Source organism: Natator depressus, chromosome 5 (assembly GCF_965152275.1).
Source record: "Natator depressus isolate rNatDep1 chromosome 5, rNatDep2.hap1, whole genome shotgun sequence".
NCBI lineage: Eukaryota > Metazoa > Chordata > Testudines > Cheloniidae > Natator > Natator depressus.
The window spans coordinates 83,686,816-83,710,164 of record NC_134238.1 but is presented as its reverse complement, the minus strand read 5'-3'; the positions used below and the strand labels follow the sequence as shown (position 1 = coordinate 83,710,164).

General features: G+C 38.6%; 1 protein-coding gene across 1 annotated transcript in view; it reads right to left on the bottom strand.

Annotated features, from left to right (window-relative positions):
• The window catches only part of SHC3 (SHC adaptor protein 3), a 75,132-nt gene extending 52,322 nt beyond the window's left edge, over positions 1-22,810 (bottom strand). The window contains exon 1 of the mRNA XM_074953107.1: positions 21,997-22,810. Within this exon, the coding sequence (XP_074809208.1) occupies positions 21,997-22,536 (540 nt within the window). The 5' untranslated portion in view covers positions 22,537-22,810. The remainder of the gene's footprint in view (positions 1-21,996) is intronic.
• Positions 22,811-23,349: the final 539 nt, after the last annotated feature.

Sequence of the window (23,349 nt, the reverse complement as noted above, 5' to 3'; positions counted from 1 at the left end):
TCATAATCAAAAAGGCTGACAAAGGAGGTGCTGTTGTCATCATGAATAGGTCGGAATATGAACAAGAGGCTGCTCGGCAGCTCTCCAACATCACTTTCTACAAGCCATTACCCTCTGATCCCACTGAGAGTTACCAAAAGCATCTACAGCATTTGCTCAAGAAACTTCCTGAAAAAGCACAAGATCAAATCCGCACAGACACACCCCTGGAACCCCGACCTGGGATATTCTATCTACTACCCAAGATCCATAAACCTGGAAATCCTGGACGCCCCATCATCTCAGGCATTGGCACCCTGACAGCAGGATTGTCCGGCTATGTAGACTCACTCCTCAGGCCCTACGCTACCAGCACTCCCAGCTACCTTCGAGACACCACTGACTTCCTGAGGAAACTACAATCCATTGGTGATCTTCCTGATAACACCATCCTGGCCACTATGGATGTAGAAGCCCTCTACACCAACATTCCACACAAAGATGGACTACAAGCCATCAAGAACACTATCCCCGATAATGTCACGGCTAACCTGGTGGCTGAACTTTGTGACTTTGTCCTTACCCATAACTATTTTACATTTGGGGACAATGTATACCTTCAGATCAGCGGCACTGCTATGGGTACCCGCATGGCCCCACAGTATGCCAACATTTTTATGGCTGATTTAGAACAACGCTTCCTCAGCTCTCGTCCCCTAACGCCCCTACTTTACTTGCGCTATATTGATGACATCTTCATCATCTGGACCCATGGAAAAGAAGCCCTTGAGGAATTCCACCATGATTTCAACAATTTCCATCCCACCATCAACCTCAGCCTGGTCCAGTCCACACATGAGATCCACTTCCTGGACACTACAGTGCTAATAAACGATGGTCACATCAACACCACCCTATACCGGAAACCTACTGACCGCTATTCCTACCTACATGCCTCCAGCTTTCACCCTGACCACACCACACGATCCATCGTCTACAGACAAGCTCTGCGATACAACCGCATTTGCTCCAACCCCTCAGACAGAGACAAACACCTACAAGATCTCTATCAAGCATTCTTACAACTACAATACCCACCTGCGGAAGTGAAGAAACAGATTGATAGAGCCAGAAGAGTTCCCAGAAGTCACCTACTACAGGACAGGCCTAACAAAGAAAATAACAGAACGCCACTAGCCGTCACCTTCAGCCCCCAACTAAAACCCCTCCAACGCATTATTAAGGATCTACAACCTATCCTGAAGGATGACCCAACACTCTCACAAATCTTGGGAGAAAGGCCAGTCCTTGCCTACAGACAGCCCCCCAACCTGAAGCGAATACTCACCAACAACCACATACCACACAACAGAACCACTAACCCAGGAACCTATCCTTGCAACAAAGCCCGTTGCCAACTGTGCCCACATATCTATTCAGGGAACACCATCACAGGGCCTAACAACATCAGCCACACTATCAGAGGCTCGTTCACCTGCACATCCACCAATGTGATATATGCCATCATGTGCCAGCAATGCCCCTCTGCCATGTACATTGGTCAAACTGGACAGTCTCTACGTAAAAGAATAAATGGACACAAATCAGATGTTAAGAATTATAACATTCATAAACCAGTCGGAGAACACTTCAATCTCTCTGGTCACGCAATCACAGACATGAGGGTCACTATCTTAAAGCAAAAAAACTTCAAATCCAGACTCCAGCGAGAAACTGCTGAATTGGAATTCATTTGCAAATTGGATACTATTAATTTGGGCTTGAATAGAGACTGGGAGTGGCTAAGTCATTATGCAAGGTAGCCTATCTCCCCTTGTTTTTTTCCTACAACCCCCCCTCCCCCAAAGACGTTCTGGTTAAACTTGGATTATTGCTGTGCACATTGTAAGATGAGCTATTGCCAGCAGGAGAGTGAGTTTGTGTGTGTGGTTTTTGGAGGGGGGTGTGTGTGGGGGGGGGGTGAGAAAACCTGGATTAGTGCTGGAAATGACCCACCTTGATTATCATGCGCATTATAAAGAGAGGTTTCAAAGAGGGATGGGCTATTACCAGCAGGAGAGTGAGTTTGTATGTGTGTCTGTGGGGGGGGGGGGGAAGGGTGAGAAAACCTGGATTTGTGCTGGAAATGGCCTTCCTTGATGATCACTTTAGATAAGCTGTTAGCAGCAGGACAGTGGGGTGGGAGGAAGTTTTGTTTCATGGTCTCTGTGTGTATATAATGTCTTCTGCAGTTTCCACGATATGCTATGCATCCGATGAAGTGAGCTGTAGCTCACGAAAGCTCATGCTCAAATAAACTGGTTAGTCTCTAAGGTGCCACAAGTACTCCTTTTCTTTTTTCTTTTTACGAATACAGACTAACACGGCTGTTACTCTGAAACCTTTCAAATATTCATGATACTTCATAGCATATCTTTCTAGTAAAACTCTGCAATGTATTTGTAAAACTAATGATGTCTTAGTAACATAACCCTTCTGTAGCAATTGCAATTAAACTTGTGGAGAATTAGGGGGAAAACCACTGATTTCTGTAAAAACAGACTCCAACGAGAGACTGCTGAATTGGAATTAATTTGCAAACTGGATACAATTAACTTAGGCTTGAATAGAGACTGGGAGTGGATGGGTCATTACACAAAGTAAAACTATTTGCCCATGTTTATCCCCCCCACCCCCACTGTTCCTCAGACGTTCTTGTCAACTGCTGGAAATGGCCCACCTTGATTATCACTACAAAAGGTCCCCCCCCCCATCCCCACTCTCCTGCTGGTAGTAGCTCACCTTAAGTGATCTCTCTGGTTAGTGTGTATGGTAACACCCATTGTTTCATGTTCTATATGTATATAAATCTCCCCTCTGTATTTTCCACTGAATGCATCCGATGAAGTGAGCTGTAGCTCACGAAAGCTTATGCTCAAATAAATTGGTTAGTCTAAGGTGCCACAAGTACTCCTTTTCTTTCTTTGAAGTCTGTTTCTGAAGGTTTTTTTGTTCAAGTACAACTACTTTTAAATCTGTTATAGAATGTCCAGGAAGATTGAAGTTTTTTCCTACTGGCTTTTGTATGTTACCATTCCTGATGTCTGATTTGTTTCCATTTATTCTTTTACATAGACTGTCCGGTTTGGCCAATGTACATGGCAGACGGGCATTGCTGGCACATGAGGGCATATCACATTAGTAGATGTGCAGGTGAATGAGTCCCTGATGGAGTGGCTGATGTGGTTGGGTCCGCTGATGGTGTCGCTAGAGTAGATATGGGGACAGAGTAGGCAACGAAGTTTGTTACAGGGGTTGGTTCCTGGGTTAGTATTTCTGTGGTGTGGTGTGTAGTTGCTGGTGACTATTTGCTTCAGGTTGGGGGACTGTCTGTAAGCGAGGACTGGCCTGCCTCCCACGGCCTGTGAGAGAGGGGGGTTTGTTTGCTGATGTGCTAGAGGTTTCAGCTGGGGGCTGTATGTGATTTCCTTGTTGGGCCTGTCCTGTAGTAGGTGACTACTGGGTACCAGTCTTGCTCTGTCAATCTGTTTCCTCACTTCCCCAGGTGGGTATTGTAGTTTTAAGAATGCTTGATAAAGATCTTGTAGGTATTTGTCTCTGTCTGAGGGACTGTGACAGTGCCAATATATCCTTTGACAGTTTTGATGGCAATAATATTGGAAATGGATTTCTACAATTTCAAATAATTAGCAAAGAGGTGACCTGTTTTATTCCCTCCAGGGTATTTTGCTCTACTTATGAAAATAGATACCTCTTTCACTCCAGACTGAAAGAGCTTTGGGAGTACACCATTGTCTCAAGGATGAATGTGTAATTGCTTTAAGTTCTTACGTGGCCAAGTCTGCATCCTTACTTGAGTAATAACTTATTCTGGCATTAGTCCCATTTAAATCAATGGGATGACACATGAATTAAAGCATTACTCACTGTGACGGGGGGAGGGGGGTGCACAAATCAGGCCCAAATGATTATCCAAAACCATTTAATTTATCTGAGACACATTTTTCTTGGCAGATGATTCCTCATAGATATGCCTTAAAGCACTGGTTCCCCACATTTTCCATCCTGTGACCCTATGTTATAAGAAAAGAACATTTTAGGACTCCCTCCTCTACAGTTGTGGGACCCTACTTCCATCCAGCCAGTATAAAAAGAGAGATTGGTCATGACCCCTAGAATGAGAACTCATGCTTTACAGGCACTCCAGATAAAGCAGAATAGGAGAATCTCTGATCGGTTTTGTGGGAAATAATCTTTAACAGGTAAATTGTGAAGTTCTTACTTAGGCAACCTCCCATGGAAGTCAGGGTTTGTCCTCTCACTCCTCAGAGCTAAACTGAGCCTTAAAAGGCATGTCTGAGTTGGATGAGATGTGGAGGAGCTATGCTGTAGCTGGAACCCCAGGAAGAATTCTGGCTAACTCATTCAGTCTCCCTCCTGAGGTTCTTAGGGAACGTATGATGCAACAACACTTTGTCACACTTTAAATGGATAGTGTTCATTCCCCTGCATCTGGCTAGCGCCTCCTCTGGTGAAGAAGTAGGTGACATGGCCTCACCTTCACCCTGTCCCTTGCCACTAGACTCCATGATGGCTAGTACCACTAGCAGCATGGAGCAGTGACTCTATATCACACTCTAGCCCACGCACAAGGCGTAAGGGGAAGAAAGCTCCCTGCACTCTTCTTTACCTCCCACGTTTGTGAACCCACACACAACCTGGTGCTACATTTGGAACAGAAACAAATGTCCTACAACAATTAGGAGGAATTTGTATCTGGGATGTTTTAAAGTGGGCGGAATATGGGCCTAGTCCCAGATTGTGACTGGACCTATTGAGACTGATTACGTGCTGTATGATAAATGATGCAACAACACTAGAAAGTACTGCAGGTAGAAGTAAGAGTGGAGGTTTGAGAGTAGGAAGTAAATGCAGGTGAGTAATAGCCAGACTGTTTTAGGTCAGCACTTAGAATTTAGTTTTTCTGGTGCTTTAAGATGTAAATATTTGGCTTTAAATGTTCTATTTAGGTTCTAAGTGAGATGGCTATTGAAGCCTCCCCTATTTTGAGTCCAATTATATATATATATATTATCACATTGTACATTATATAGTAACACAAAGTATTCATGCAGTCAGATTCCTTGACTTCTAATGGCCCCTCTTCACAAAGATGCACTCTGCCTCATGTAAAGGAATGTATAAATTTGAAGAGAGCTGATTAGTTACAACTTTTTTTAACTTGACATTTTTTTTATCTTCACATCAAGACTTCAGCATATTTTCTAAGGGTTCAGCCATGCATTATGTTCACATTGTGCTCTGGGGGGCAATGCAGAGGGGCACCTAGTCCAGGGGAGTTCCAGGCAGAATTCCTCCTGCAACTACAGAGGGTACAGGGAGAGGGAGCTGGCTGCTACATTCCTTCAGGCAATGCAGCATACTTCAGCTGCTTTGCTGTATCCCACTTCTCCCTGTTTGGTGAATAGGGTGCCACAGAGTACACTGGGGGAAGCATAGGGACTGCACTGTGACAGGCTCTTGCACAGGATAGGGGGAGATTTCTTGTGCATTCCCATTCCCTCCCTGTGCACCTCATTGAACCATGCACTCACTAATATTGTGTTAATTAATAGATGTTCACAGCCTCACTCTGGATGAGATAAAATCATTTATCTTGGCCTTGTTTAATAGTAAAACAAGTGCCAACATATATATTTACAGTATAAAAATAGCAGCATGGAACACACTGTAGTTGAAAAGGCCAAAAAAGTACTATTTACTGTTGCCATACGTTTGCAGGTTTTGGTAAATTTTAGAGCAATATGTAATCATACACAAAGTTTACAATGAGTCAATTTCTCATTTTCAGTTTCTCATTAAGAACTGTACAGAATGCATGTTCTAGCCCAGACACAGAACTCTAAGTAAATATTGATTGAATAGAAATGGAACAGAAAATCTGAAAACAAGTCGTCTTTAGAGTTCAACAACAAATAAGACTTGACCCCTTCAGCTGTGAATTTATGGTCACAAATTGCTCTAAACAAAATGCAATATTGCAGTACTTCTACACTAGTTTAAACCACCATTAAATATTATGGTCAATAGTTTTTCATGCCTCTTAAATGGAGAAAACTATCACAAAAATGCAGTCAGCTAGCAGATGATGCAGGTCTGGAAAAGGGGAACTAGTTTTTGATTACTAACTAAAGTTGTACATAATACAGTTACTAGCTTGTGCTAACTACAGCTAGAAAGAATGTAATCTATATGGCACATGCTTTATTAATCCTTAATTGGTGAATAACAGTCTATTGTTTGACTGCCACATTCTATTTGAATGCCAGGGTAGTTCTGCACAACTGTAATAGCAAATGGATTTAGGGGACTGTAAAGGTTCAGACTCACTCCTGCAGCGCCTCCTGCTGGTAGTCATCGGGAATTAGCTCATCCAGCCACCGGAGCTCCCTCTGCAGGCTGGTGATCTGCCTTACTGCTGGCCCCCATGTCCCTCCCAGGACCCGGTGCCCCTTTCTCTGGGGTGCTGCCCCCCTGGCAGTACTCCCACATTCTCAGGTTCTGGCTCTCCCCACCCAGGGGAACCCTCACCCTCTAACCCCACCTCGCCTCAGCCTTGGCTACTGCCATTCCCCACTTAGCCCCTTGTATCAGGGGTAGACTGCAGTGTGTACGCCACTCATCACAGGCAAGGGGGTTTTGGACCTGCTGCCTCCGCCTACCCATGGGCTGCCCCTCTGCAACCCTGCACCTATTCGGCCTATAGTCAAGCCTGCAGCTTGAGGCTTTCCAGGCCAGAGCTCCCAGCTCCTCTGGCCCTTCCCCAGTCCTGCTCCATTCTAGGTGTCCTGCTCCGCACCTTGCAGCCAGCCCCTTCTCCTTCTACAGGCAGAGGGAGACTAAGGGGGGGGCGGGCTCCTGGCTTACAGCCTCTTATAGGGGCAGCTGGGCCTGATTGAGCTGGCCACAGCTGCAGCTGCTCCCTTAATCAGCCTGGGCTTTTCACCACAGCCCCAGCCCTGTCAGGGCCACAGCGGGTAATGACCCTGCTACAGGGACATAGATGCATGTCCTGTGGATGAGTTCAATGCCTCCCAGAAATCACTTTTTAAAAAATCAATTGCTGCAAACGTTCCATGCTGTATGTATGCTGTTTTTTTTTTAAATGGTACCTCATTAATTTCATTTGGGTTTTCTGTGAAGTCTACAATTCGATACTTTCTCCATTTTGTTCTCTGAACTATTTGCTTCGTTTTCTGATAATGAGGTCATTGCTAAAATTATATTGTTAAAATTGTTATGGAAAAGAGGTATGCTTCATAAGCTCTAGATTTAATTAGCACAGTAGAAACAGACAGCCTTTTCATAATGGACTTCAGAGAAAAAAGAGAGATTCCAAATTTTTTTTGAATCAGTCCAAAATATTTTTTAAATTCACTTTATAAAACAGTGGATCTAGACAACAGCACCAGGAACTTTAGTATTTGTTTAATATTCAAAGTGCAAATTCTTTAAAAAAAAATCAGGGCCAGTTTTAAAATTTTCACTGCATGACTGTGAGTCACCGTATATTATTTGAGGCTGTGCTTTAAATAGCTTAAAAGCTTCTACAATTAATTTCCTGTGAACTCTTTTGGATGGGAACCTTGTCTTCATATGCGTTTGTTCAGGTACCATAGGGCTCTGATCCTGACTTGGATCTCCGGGCTCTACTAGCATATAAAAATATTCAATAAGAATGATATCAATAATAGATGCTGAATGACTAGACAATGGTTTTGTCGAGCTAAATCTACCTTATGACTAATCTACTGAAACAGCTTCTGACCAAAGAATGACAACCATTTTGTCCTATCTTACATACAAACTCTGTAGGTTTAGTTGCTTAAATGATAAAAAGATTCAGCCTCCTATGACAATGCAAAAAGTTATCATAAATAAACTATAAGTTCCTTCTATTAATATATGGACTTCACACACACACAAACAAATGATGTCATGTATCTTGAAAAATTATGTCATGGATCCTAAAAAAGCTTATTAAGAATAATTTTGTGAGTAACAGAACTATTTTTTGTCCTTCTAAAATAGGCATAAATATATATAACTATCTTACTATTTGAGAGAAAGCTATGTCTTGGTACTAATAAGTGAGATATCCACTTATTAAGAAATCAAGATTTACTAAAACCCTAAAGAAGATCAAAATAAGCAAATAAACTGTCATGGGAAAAGAGGGAAGGTCTTCTCGTGGATCAGTAACTGGTTAAAAGATAGGAAACAAAGGGTAGTATAAAAGGTCTGTTTTCAGAATGGAGAGAGGTCAATAGTGGTATCACCCAGGGGTCTGTACTGGGACCAGTCCTATTCAACATATTCATAAATGATCTGGAAAAAGGGGTAAACAGTAAGGTGGCAAAATTTGCAGATGATACAAAACTACTCAAGATAGTTAATTCCAAAGCAGACTGCAAAGAGTTACAAAGGGATCTCACAAAACTGGGTGACTGGGCAACAAAATGGCGGATGAAATTCAATGCTTATAAATGCAAAGTAATGCACATTGGAAAACATAATCCTAACTATACATATAAAATGATGGGGGTCCAAATTAGCTTTTATCACTCAAGAAAGAGATCTTCTCTGAAAACATTTATTCAATGTGCAGCGGCAGTCAAAAAAGCTAACAGAATGTTGGGACTCATTAGGAAAGGGATAGATAAAACAGAAAATACCATATTGCCTCTATATAAATCCATGGTATGCCCACATCTTGAATGCTGTGTGCAGATCTGGTGGCCCAATCTCAAGAAAGGTATATAGGACTTGGAAAAGGTACAGAAAAGGGCAACAAAATGATTAGGGGTATGGAACAACTTCCATATGAGGACAGATTAATAAGACTGGGACTTTTCAGTTTGGAAAAGAGATGACTAAGGGGGGATATGATAGAGGTCTATAAAATCATGACTGGTGTCGAGAAAGTAAATAAGGAAGTGTTATTTACTCCTTCTCACAACACAAGAACTAGGGATCACCAAATGAAATTAATAGGCAGCAGGTTTAAAACAAACTAAAGGAAGTATTTCTTCACACAGTGCACAGTCAACCTGTGGAACTCATTGCCAGGGGATGTTGTGAACGCCAAGACTATAACAGGGTTCAAAAAAGAACTAGATAAGTTCATGGAGTATAGGTCCATCAGTGGCTATTAGCCAGGATGGGCCGGGATGCAAAACCATGCTCAAAATTGCTCTTTTTTTCCATGGAATTTAGCTAATCTGTACACTCCTTCCGCTATACGTGATAATTCATATAAAATTGTGTGCACCGGAGAAAGTGAGCACCTCTTGCAAGGTACTGAGTGACTCTAACTCTCACTGACTTCAATGGGAGAAGAGAGTGCAAAGCCCCTAAAAGGAAATACAGCACACCTCACAGAACTGGGCACTGTGGGTACAGCACATAGTTCAATGTCAACAGGACATGCCAGTGGCAGTTTTGTATGCTTAATAAATAATACTTTTCATGTCTGGTAATATGGTTCATGAATAATCAGGCATACAGGATTTTATTCAGTAGAAACTTTTCATTTACTGGGGGAAAAGTTCCCATAAGAATTGTTGTGCAGTGATGTAGAATATTTTCACCATACATTTGAATACATTTTCCCCCATGTTGTCAGGCTGTTTACTCATTTCTTCCACATCTGGCTGTGCTCTTAACTGCTGAAATTTAAATCCTGTCCTTCATTTCTTTTGTCAGCAGATGCAGACAGGGGAGAACAGACTGGTTAGGGAAGTCACTACATAGCACACAAGCAGAGGCATCAGGGAACAAAAGGGCTACCCAGTAAACCTCAAGAACTGCAGAGACCCTTTACCAACTGGTATATCTCTGCAACTCTAATTACAACCTCAGGTCTTTATAATGAGTTAGTGGTTTTAGATTTGTCCCCAGTGAAAAGTTCTAACACCATCTCAAAACCAACACATATAATGATAATTCAGTACCACTTAAAAGAGCAAGGCCATGGAGTCGGTTAATGGATGGAGAGTACATTTTGTCTCATCCCAAAAGGGCAATTCCTCTAAGTCAACACTAAGGTTTCATTTCTGGCATGTTAGAGATGAAGTACTGCCGAGAAGCAAATTTCAGCTCCCAGTTCTGAAAAATTTCTAATCTTCATTAGTGTAGATAAATACATGTTCAAAATAAATTTGGCATGAACACTTCAGAACCAGATTCTAATCTTTTTGTATTTCCTATGCTTGTGTCCATGAATTAAAATCACTATCACTATAGCTCAAAAATACACATGCAGTACAAAAAGTAATGGGTCACAATTTCACCAGCTGCTTCTATAACTGCACTCACAATTTTGCATGTGCAAACTTTTGTTTGTGCGTTTTTTCACCTGTTTTTGCATGGAAGAACTTAGTGTAGAGTTTGACATGCATATATTGGACAGCTATAGATCTACCTATTTTATTTTATGTAAGCAAATGCATTTTGCATCATGCATCCAAGTTTTTCTGCACAAATATCACCTGTGGAAAACTGCACGTGCAAAAAACTTTAATGTACCAAGTTACTGATGCAATTTTCACGTCACTCTGATTATCAATGAGTGTGAATGAAAATATATGCACTATGCAATACTGTATCAGCAGTGCATTGTTTATTCTTCATTAATGCATACTTAAATAAGATGAACTACTCTGCCACAGTTGTCAGAGTATTTTGTTGCCCACCAACCATCTCTGACAAGATACATTTTCTTAAAAGCACTGTGTAGATTAGTTCTAGCAGCTTGTCACGCATCAGAAATCCTTTAATATGAACATGCAAAAGCTTCTGCAACCAAAACATTTTGCAACAATAGAAGATCCTAATGACATATGTTAAACCACAAATAGTGTACAGTATATCTAGAAGTATTTAGTATTAGTATTGCCGTAGTACCGGGCAGCCCTATTCATGGACCTGGACCCTATTGTGCTAGGCGATGTACAAAGACAAAACAAAAAGTTGGTATTTGCTCTAATATAAACTTGTTGTTCTGAACATCATCAGACAATACAGTGGCAAAAATGCCTGAGTCCTATCTGTGCTACAATCTCTCCCACTTTTACTTTCAATGTAGCTTCAAAGGTCATCATTAATTTTGAATCCTGAAAGTGCCAGCATAGATGCAGCTCAAATGTAGATATGTAAATCCAGCCTGTACTCATACTTCAGATGGTTTGCAAAATTCTTGTCAGTTTTCTTCATTTGACAAAAACAAAAATTGTTAGAGAGCACACCTTTTTAATGTGTTACGCATGTAGGGCAGTCAAAAATTTTAGTTCCACATCACAACTTGGCTGTATACCTTCGGCCAAATTAACTGCTCTAGTGTAAGCTGTTGAAACCCTATTAAATTCAATGGCATTAAACCAATTTACGCTGGGGTCATGGTTGGATAAAAATCAATGGTTTTTTAAAAAAAAAAAAGTTAAAAATGGATTTTTTTATAAAATGCTTTTTGAGGAAAAAATCTATCTAAAGATAGTTTTAATTAAGATACTTTATAGCTCAAAGATATCTCATTATGGAATAGGGATTATAAATTCTAATTCTATAGTATGAGACAATATATTCATGTAAATGTTTAAGAAAAGTCTTGTAAATGAGTGCCAATAGTTCATGGATTAGCGACCCAATCTTATGGGGCTCCAAAGGCTTCTGTATAGATTATTTAGGTTAATCTTTCTATTTACCCAATGGAACTCAGTGCTCAGTCTAGAAGATACCATCAGAGATGCTTAGTTTTACAGTTCTCCAGAGATCACATGCTTGTTAACAGCAAACTTGTTTTTAAATAAATTAATATATAGATGTGAGAAATAATGGACCTCAACTCTATTGTCCCTCTGCAAATTTGTGTACACAGAGTCAATCCCTTATCTCCCTCTAAAAGTGCAAAGTTTCAAAAAGTAGATTGTTGGGGGCAGAATAGATCTGGTCTGGAGATAAATGTGAGAAGGGAGGGACAGGCAGTAGAAACAAAAGTGAAACTGTTTGAGCAACATATTCCAGAAGTCTGGAGGTCTTTCTGAGTGTAGCCTTCATTGATTTGTGATCTACCATACCATTCTCTCACTAGAAGGCAAAACCTATAACGGCAGCAGGTCGTAAAAGAGACTCAGTTTGGGAATATTTTAATGAAGTTCCTCTGCCTGTGGGTAAGAGAGGCATGCACGCAAAATGCAAACAGTGCAACAAAGAAAAGCAAGGCCTGGTTGCCCGAATGAAATAACATCATGAAAAGTGTTCCTTCTCAGGAGGAAGCTGTGTTGAAGATGGTGAAAGGAACACGTCTGAACATGCAGGATCTTCAGGTTGGTAAACTTTTTTATTTCATACTTTTTTCTTAAGGACTGCCTGTCTTCCTTCTGGACTATTCTTGAATTCTCATGTTTAAGCAAAAAATATAGTTGTTATGCTATGTTACTATCATTTTAGATGCAGTTCTGATAAAAAAAATAAACAGCTGAAATAGGCAGATCTTCCTTTTACAATTTCACCTTTAAGTGGTATTGAGTGTCAGCGAATGCAGTGAGTACTACTAAATGAGCAGTATGGTAATAATAATTAAATAACTGCACGGACTTATTTTGTTTAGGAGAATCCATCCTCAACATACAGGATTCTGAAGACTATCCACCTTCAAGATCACCATCATTTTCTATAGTTTCAGAGTTATCTGCCACATCATGTATGTCACATAGCCACAGTATATCACCTGTAGCAAAAAGAAAAAAACATCTCTATCATCCAGAAACAACCACAGATAAATTTGTGATAAGAACCAGCAGATTACAAAAAGAGGTAATTGATGAAAAAATTGCCTGGTTTGTTTATGAAACAAACTCTCCTTTCCATATGATTGAGAACCCACACTTCATTAACATGGTTCAGTCATTAAGACCACGATACAGTCCACCCAACAGAGCAGATGTCGCAGGCAAATTGTTGGATAAAGTGTATAAAAGAGAAATTGAGCAGTGTGCAAAAGATCTAGAGGGTGAAATTGTTAACCTGAGTCTTGATGGGTGGAGCAATGTCCACAATGATCCTGTTGTATGTGCTTGTGTGACAACAGAAGAAGGGAATGTCTTCCTTACAGAAACAATTGGTACAACAGGAAATGCACACCCAGCAGAATACTTACAAGAAGTAGCAGTAAAAGATATAGCAAACTGTGGAAAAAAAATTTAAATGTCTTAAATGTTCCAGATTATGAACAAACAGGAAAATGAAGGTGAAGACGACTGAATTAGCGGCAGAAGCCAATATTTTAAATTTCTCATGTTGACCTGGCTGACATAGTCGATTTAATTTTTGATTTTTTAAATATTTTATTTAACTATTTTAGTTAACAATTCTAACAAAAACAAACCTGATTTTAAAAAACTTGAATGTTTAAGTACATTCAAAAATTCATATGCTTGTTTTGTTAAAATATTATGTTTGCTGTTGAAGAAAAAAATCCAAAATACATAACATTGTTTTAGTTACATAAAACAATTTAAATGTCTGTCTGGTGATGTTCTCCTCCTAATACAGCATGGCAAGAAAATCCTCCAAATATTAATGATTAACCTGTTGAATTGGAGATAGTTCACCTCCCAATGACTTCATAGATATCTGCTTCAATTACCTTTCGTAAATGAAATAACGAAACAATCATTCATTTTCTGATATAGCTGTAAAACTAATCTGAAAAATTTTCAAAATACATCACTTTAAAAATGTATAGTGTGTACCTTCTAAAAATGAAACCTACATCCATCTCTGAGTTGTGAAGAATGTGTCTTAAGGTTATAACAACCACCAGGAATGCACTTTTATGTAGAAATCCATGATTAAATTGAGTCTTCCTGACTAGTGATTTAAATCATGATTTAAATCAAATCCACCCTGGCTGGGGTGAACTTGCCTTTTTGTCTTTTTCGATGTGTTAGAACCAGTCACCAGTTCTTACACCAACGTCAGTCTGATATGCTAACAATCAAGTGCTTTCAGTACACGTAAGCGCGCGCGCGCACACACACACACACACACAGATGTGCAAATAAAACTGATCTTAACATGAATTAAATAAATTAAAATAAATAACTTCTCCTAAATGTTATCTATCCTGGGCCCAAATCTAATTCAGATTTCAGTGAAACACTAGAAGAAGTATTTAGCTTTTCCTTCTCTGCCATGAGAATATCTTTGAACCTGATTCTCATTTACAATAAAACCACTCTTCTCTGTTCTGGCAGTATAAGAAAACTTAGAGAGCACTGAGGCCTAGTGGATAGAGCACTGTGAATTAAGTCTCAGAAGACTGGGTTCTGCTACTCAATACAACATCAAGCTGCCACTGTTTTAACTACATTGTATAGTGCTTGCAACACAATTCTTCATTTAATAACTTTTTTTAGACGGAGACTCACAGACGTGCAGTTTAATTGTTTGATCTTTTTCTCCTGACTGCTGCTTAGATTTTAGATAGTATTAAGTTAAAATGGCTGATGTCTTATTTTACTATAAAACATGGCATCTGCCCTCAGTATGAATCATTCAGGTTTCTGAGGCGGTGAAGAGAAAAGGATCTATTCAAAATGCTTGGACTACAGTACCTGTGCTGCTTACAAGGTTCCCGTGCAAGTCAACAAAAAGAGTTTTACTTTTTACAATTACCTTATTGTGGTGATATGGTGTCGGAGATAGTGAAGATGTTAAACTTTACAAACAATAAAGGCATTTTTTGGAATATAATTCTGTACTAACAAATAAAAGGGTAATAAAAGCAGATCAGCATCGAGATACATGCAGCATGCATACTATACAGTGTCTGGCATTTAGAAGCCCTTCAGAGAACAGGTTTCAGAGTAACAGCCGTGTTAGTCTGTATTCGCAAAAAGAAAAGGAGTACTTGTGGCACCTTAGAGACTAACCAATTTATTTGAGCATAAGCTTTCGTGAGCTACAGCTCACTTCATCGGATGCATCCGATGAAGTGAGCTGTAGCTCACGAAAGCTTATGCTCAAATAAATTGGTTAGTCTCTAAGGTGCCACAAGTACTCCTTTTCTTCAGAGAACAGATAGGATTTATTTTCTTTTTTGTTCTTGTTTTTCTTACTTCCTGGATTTGTATAATTTAATGTATTTCCTAGATTTGATTTAAAATAAAAAAACAAACAAACCCCCCTAACTTCTGTGCAAATATAAATGTGATGATGTCAAGGGGAAGAGATTTTTAATGATTTTCTTCTCTCTTACATTATCATCTTTAGATCTGCTCCTTGTCTTTGTCTGCCCTTTATCTTAATGTATCTTGTTTGCTGCCAGGTAGCGATCTTTAAATCTTTATGCTGATTTCACTATATTCATTTCAGTGCTGGCTGGGATTCTTAAAGCAGGCTGATGAAGTTAGGCACCTAACTCCTATTGACTTTCAGTGGGATTTGGGGGGCCTAATTCCTTTAGGCCCCTTTTAAAGCACACTTTCCAAATAGTTAGTCAGATATTAAGCCATAGCAAAATGACACATGCCATGTGGTTATACTGGGACAGATCAGATCTTCAATCGCACAGAATGAATGGAATCTACACTAGATCGGGCTAGAATAGGTGGAGGTAGGAGCAGTGCCAACCTACTCTCCTTCAGACCTCTGAAATTCATTCCCTGGTAGCATCATGCAGTTGATTTTCCATGGACAGGGTCAGCTGTGTCAGTTTTGAAAAAACGTAAGAGTTGGTAAGATATCTGCACTGTGTGATAACATCTTCTGGCAAACCTGCAGCGTTTCCAGTGGAAACGTCAGAAGGATTTAACACTGACATTTTCAGCATTAGCTTCCACTCTATGCCTTAAAATGGAGTGAGAATAAGGTATAGGTAGTCTGCCAATCTAAGTGGGCTCCTCAATGGGGTATGTTGCCAGGGGACAAGGGCATGGGTCCTTCAGTGGTACTGAGGAAAGGAAGGGATTCTGCATGAAAGCCCCATGGTCCATATCCCTAAAGATCTTGGTTCATTCATATAAGTGGAGGGCTGTGCCTCTTTTAATTTTTAGCAACAGATATTTAAATAACCTGCACAGAATTACTCTTGTGATTGTGATGTTATCTGAATGTAGTGAAAGTAATCAAAAGTCTAATTTCCAAAGGGGGGGAAAAAGGGCAGCTGAGTGCCGATTTGCCACCTAAACTAGTTAGTAAATTTGGGTAGTTTATATTGTAAATAATCAGCAGGATTTTCTACTGACCTTTCTTTAAACATATATAATTGAGACTTTACTAATCAAATAAATATTAACACCACCTGTAAAAAGAATCATAAATATGAAGAAACATGCTGAAACTTCTACAGCATTTTGTGAATCAAAAGTTCTCACCGGAGGCCTGATCCTGCACTAATGAAGTCTATGCGTGCTTTGCTTTTGACCTAAATGGCTGCTAGCAAAGGTCCCTAGTGTGTAATAATATCTGATTGATGGAATAAAAACAACCCTACCATTATGGGCTATCATCTATGACTTCTGCCCATAGGGCCTGATCCAAACTCAGTGGTCATCTTTCCATTGACTTCAATAATCTTCATATCAGGTCCATAGACACTAGATCAGAACCAATAAACTTAATGGGAATTTGGACTGAGCAAGAAACAAAGGGTTTACTTAACTGTAGACAGTCTTGCCATTCCAGCAAAACTGAAGGCTACAGACTGACCACAAAAGAGTTGTAGAACATTAGAAAAATTAATCTCTGAGATCAAAGTAGTTCTTTTTTAATTCTGCCTTATCCCCTACCCAAGTTTTTGAATTCAGAAAAGAAACTGAGTTGCCACCCTTCTGATGTTTTTCATAAAGCTCCAGCACCTGGAGTCATGTGATAAAGTTTTTCTTTAAGTGAAAGCTGAGATTCTCACGTAAGTTTCTAGTTCTCATGGTTGCTGAGAAAAACTTGAAAACATGAACCCTAAAGACTCAAAAACCAGAAGACAAAAAGCACCCAAAACATATTTTAATGTCATGATTTTAAAGTCAAACTCACGATTTTTTTTTTGAGTCCTGACTCACGATTTTTCAAAGCTTAGGGGGTGGCAATAGTGGAATTTAAATATAAGGAATTCACTTTCATCCCTGTTATTATCATAAGGACACATTTAGAACTTGGCCTGTAAACATGCACACAAACCCCACATTTGGATTTGTAAATTGGATATTTGGGAATTGTGTGCCTAATTACTTGAATTACATTTACAAATGCCTTTATTGTACACAAATAAAGAAATGTGGCTTGTAATAATTTAGAGGCCGCCACTGAAAACTGGATCTATAGTTAACATGCTTAGTACTAGTTATTCTGTAGTTAGTACAGGTGCATCATGATGGACGTAAGGAGCAATGAAAAGCTGACCAAAAAAAAAAAAAAACCACCCCAAACAATACTATCATAAAGGAGGGAAATTTATCATCAGCCAAATATAGCAGGCTGCAACAAACAAAAGCAAACCAAAAAGTCATGTTTTAATTTTACTACTCTACAAATAAAACTAAGGGCTAGATTGTAACTTTGATTATATGCCCCAGCAAGGGAGAGTAAGAATACCCCTTCCCTTGCTGCGTGAGCTTCCTAATGGGCAAAGACTCACCAGAACAACTAAATGGCTACAGAAGCTGTTATAATCTGCTGCTGGTGTAGGCCAGTAGCAAATTATTGCCCACTATAGCATAGGGGAAGAAGAGAGGGAATTGTGCCTCAGAAGTGTAGCCCTTAAGTACAACGCCTCCTATGGAAATGCAATGGGTGGTGCAGTTTACATGTCAATCCCTTTTCAGAGCTGTGCTTAAAGCTATGATTTAGTCCCAAAAGACGGAAATAATTCCCTAAATTCAACAACTGCCTGCAGAATGCTGTTAAAATCTCATATAACCTGCCTGTGGTCTGACATGGATGCTCCAATAACATCTAAATGGACGATGATGTATAAGCATTACCCCTCCTATAAACACATACACATAGCTTTAATTTTACGTATGAGAGTAGTCACGTTGATTTCACTGGGACCGACTCCTGTAAGTAAAGTTAAGCATGTGTGTAACAGTGCGTAGGATTGGGACCTAAATTTGGTTTCACTCTCAAATTGCTACACAAAAAAGTATCCACCAGTTTCCTTATCAGATTTAAAAATTTTCTCCCACTCAAGACTGCAGTGTGAGTGTGATGACCAAATTTATTAGATATCCTTGCCAATTAGGTATTGCACGTACGTATTTTTGCAATATGATTTTAATGTACTTTACAATGTTTTATCATTCAAATTTTTGTTTGTGGGGTCATGCTCTTTATATCTGGAATTCTTGTCCCTTGATCTGAAAGACTGATTGTATATTTGTTTTTTTTAAAGACCTGGTTTACGTACTACTTTTTCTATGGTTTATCCACATTAACTGGCTTGTTTTTATGCCTAGTAAAGCACTTTTGCGTGCACTGCATGAAATGTTTTGAATATAAGAATAGATTATATTGCAATATAATAGCATTTTTTGTTTTGTTTTACTTTAAAACTGCTGAAGGCCACTATTTTAATCTCATCGGTACTTATTACAAGACTGAACCACAGGTTAATTAAAGGCTAACGTCTATTTACTTCCTATCATGATTGTTGACTGTGTTGTCAGTTAAATCTACAAATAAACAAAACACCGATGCCATTATCACAGTTAAGATAACCAGTAGACTTCTATAATTTGAAACAAATGAGTTTCATTGAAACACTTAACTGCTGTTAGTTGTTAGATTATGCAGTTTTACACTGTTTTATTGCATGGATTTATTTTTCTAGCAACACGAACATTTATAATCACTCTACATTAAATGTAGGCTCTGTAACAGAAACAATTGAGATCTTCAAGGACATCTATTACTACAAGCCATTTTCTCTTTCATTGTTTTCATTAATCCACAAGTTGTCAAATTGTTCACCAATGGTGTAAGTAGAATACCAGCACCCTTCAGTATTCTGTCTCCATACATGTCTGATGTCAAGCAAATGAACTAAAAAGTCAAATATAGTTTGAACAACTATAATTTGTTACACAACCTTTTCACTGTGTTTGTGATGAAATTTTACCATAAAAAATCCATAATCCACATGAAATTCACAGGAAAAACAGATTATAGATAGCACCTATAGTTTTAGGTCCAAAAAAATTCCACCGCAACAGAAGATTGTCTCACAGCTCCTGTGCAATATATATCCTACCCACTTTTAAATATTGCATTTACGTCGTCCATCTCAAAATGGACAATGTGCTCAAGCTTAAAAAACTGAGATAGCAATAAAGTCTGGCAAAAAAATGACCACTGTCATAACTGAGGAAAATATTTGCCCATTTTTCTTTTGCAAATTATATGTTGTTTATAATTGTGGACTTGAAAAAAAGGAAATTGAGGAAAGGGCATATATTTTATATTGTATATAATACACATGTACAGTTCAAGTCAACATAGGAATATTGCTCACTCTACTTGGAGATGTTCCAACATGGTTTACATCAAACTGTCCACTGGTGACATTTTGCCCTCCTCCATGAATAATTTCCACATTTCTGATGTGAGTTAATGAAAAATACTAACCCTATGCCAATACACACATACAATGATAAAAGCTTTTCTGGTTAACAGCAAATCAAATTTTTGTTTCATTTAACAAATGACATATGGAATGCTCAGCAAGGCATATGGTACTAATTAAACACTGTACAAGTCCCCCAGACATTCAATATAGCCATGAGGTATCCAAAGACTGTTTCCCTTCAATGTACATTATCTATGTATTGATTTGATGTTTTGAATGCACAAAAGCCTGGGGAACTAACAGTGTTTAATGATGTGGGAACTGCACTTCTGTTCTTATTTATGTGAATACTGCAGTTGCTGAGGAAAAAATTCAGAGAGACTTAATGAACAGGCAAATTATTAACTAACTATGATGGGTTTTAATTTCATTCATACATTATTCTTTGTTATTTATACCATTTTTAAACTTTGTTTTGACATTTACAATACAGTTGTATCTATAAGTGAGTATTCCAGACAGCAAAAAGTTAAAGATCTCATCATCCTATTTTTAAAATAAATGCTAAACATTATAATGTTATACATTCTGATTACATGTAAAACCCAATTGAAATATAGGCTGTTTAATGCTAAAGCTATTTTTTTTTAAATATCCCAATAGACTGGTTAAAGCATGTGATACTCATTGCATAGAGAGAAGTCTTTGCATAGTTCCAACATTAAATATTGGTTAGTTTTTTTAGAGTTCACTTTTATTTTAAAAAATCATTTCTTTCATCTCTTTTCAATCAAACTCAAACTTTTCAGGTTCTTCTAGCATGTTTGTGGTCAATCAATCAACATATTAGCTCAAGAAAATAAGTACTGTATTTGTTCTGCTTCATAATTGTTACTTTTGATTGCACTTGTAACAGTGAATTCCAAAAGCCAGTAACTGCATGCTTCTGATGATGTCTTAAGCAGAAAAAAATGGAGTAAGTTTCATGAGCAAAAGTGAGTACAGTATATGACCTTTTGTTAACCAGAATATTGTAATACAAGAGAACAACAGAGGCCCGCTACTTTAACACCCAACATCCAGGTGTCAATTTTACCAAGAGACTTCTTGTATAGTAACAGAAAAGCAGTGTGCATTCAAAAAGCTGATACTAATTCATTTTCCTTTATGTCTCATGATAAGTTTGAGACTGACAAAGAATGACAGTACTTTTAAAAAAGGGTTTTGAACTGTTAAATCTCTTGTTAAATCTATCATCAATCAAAAACCTACTTCTCAAAACTCCAATTGTTAAAAACGTGCTCTGTTTTTAATATTGTTTACCTCACATTACTCTAAATTTAGTGTTGCTTTAACTCATTTAAAACACTGTGGATTAAATTTTATGCTGTAATTTTTTACACGCTGAAAAAACTGAGATAAAAATAGATCTACCTTCTGCTTAACACTGTTACATAGTAATTTAACTCTTAAGCATCAGAGCTGTTACATATGTAAGAATTTGTGATTTAAGAGAGAATTTTGAACAGTATAATTACTTTTATACCTACTATATGCTATATTTGAAAACATCAACTGGAATCTTCCACGACAGAGAAACTGCATGCACCCCCTTCTTACCAAAGGTACCATCCTTTTTACTGTACATTTTAAATGCTTTCAAAAATACAACAGTATTAGCCTGGACATCTACGGTTCACTGCTCTCGACATAAAGCATCAATGAACTGAAAAGAGAAATAATGTTTAAGACAGCCAAATCCCTGTTACGTAAAACGAGTCTGCATTTTGTCTGCACTACTGAGATAAACAATATTGCTATTTATGGAATGAGACAAAACGGTAATCTGTGGTTTTCTCACCATGAGATTGCAAATACAACTTCACTCAAAAATGCACTTTTCTTTGAAGTAATTTTTAGTTTGAAATATGGTGCATGATAAACAGGTCTCACGTAAAGGTGTTTCTCATTCCTCCTGTATTACAGATTGCACCAGACATATTGAAAATCTATGTATTGGAGACATACACAATATGGCAGATAAAATCAAAAATCTGAATTAAGAAAAATACCGAATGTAAGAAAAACAGCTTTTTATCTTGAGGAAAAAAAATCTTCTACATAGCTGTAAAACATGCTAACTGATAGAGCCAACGTGCCTGTTTCCTCTTCTCTAATATAACAAATTAACACTGCTTTCTAATCCTGCCTTTCTACATTTACATTCCATGCATTCCACAGAAAAAAGAACATACACATAGAGATCCTTTCAGCTTCACTAGTCTGTCATCAAAACCTGCAGAGAAATTTTCATTGATTAAAAAAAGAGAATGGAAGGAAAGCAGACCAACCTTCACAATGTACGTCACACCAGGTCCCAGGATCTTCTCATTCGAGTGCAGCCACCCTCGGGAGGGTTTATTGACAAAGCTGCTACTTTGATTCCAGTCTTCACCTCCCAGGTGCATTTCCTCTGACCGTGTTTTTTTTCCTGTACTCATCTTGCTCATGTCCTGCTGAGAACACGGAGTGGCAGAGACAAGGTTACATGTGTTGTCTAAAGCCCCTGCTGCTGAGCTAGAAGCACTCGAGCTTCCCTGCAATTTGGAGACAGCAAGCTCCTTCACTGCAGAGGAGAGATTTTTGATACCCAAAAGGCTGCCTGTGTTGGAGAGTTTCAAGTGGGACACCTTATGGATGAGGGTACAAAAGGTGGTGGGTCCATCTTCTTGGTCTTTGCGGAGAACTTCAGGCGAGACCAGGTATGAAGGTGCTGTTGAGGTCGTAGCAACTGCTGAGACTTTGCTGTTCATGGACAAATTGTGAATAAGATCATCAACTGATGTCACGGAATCATTCCTGAAGCGGTTATACTTGGTACGCTGAAGCATGCCCTTCTATCTGGTTTCCTGCATATGTTCTGGCAAATCTGATGCCAATGCAGGAGATGCCTGTGCTAACATAGCAGGCGATTCATAATAATGAGGACAGAGAGTAAATTTTGGCTTAAAAAGAATAAAGAGTATAAGGAAGTGCAAAATAATTTTTAAATAAATGTATGGTTCCACGTTAAGGTTGGGTGAAGTAACAGTTTTCTATGAAAGAGATCCCAGTCCTGCTTAGAGCTGCCAAGTCGCTCACAGCAAAAGCATGACTCACACAAATGAGAAGGACCCTTTTCAACAAAAGGCTCAGTGAACACTGCAAATCACTTCCTGTAGCAAAAAAAAAAAAAAAAAAATCCACCCACTTACAGCACACTAGCACCAATCAATTCTCAAATTTCCTTTTCCTGTCTTCTCAAACAGATATTTCCTTCCAATCTTTGTTTTTGGTAACAAAAAGGGGAAAAATTAAATACCTCTAAATATCTGGACTAACTTTAAAAGAAAACCACTCCACTCTATTCTTCTGTTAAAACATTCTTCCATATCACATATTCGTCAATCTGTTAAAAAAAAGGTCACAGTTAGGGATCAGATATTATAACAATGCTTCAACATACACAAACAAAACAGGATTCACATATCTTGAAGGCTTTCAGAAAATCTTGACATACAACAGCATTCAAAAAATTGGGTGGACATACTACACTAAAGACTATACTCATTTTCTTTCACAAAAGCAGCCTAACAGCCTTAACAAATGCCTTTGTGCCAATGCCGTTTCTCACAAAAACTGTTACATCACAGTTTTTGTACAGA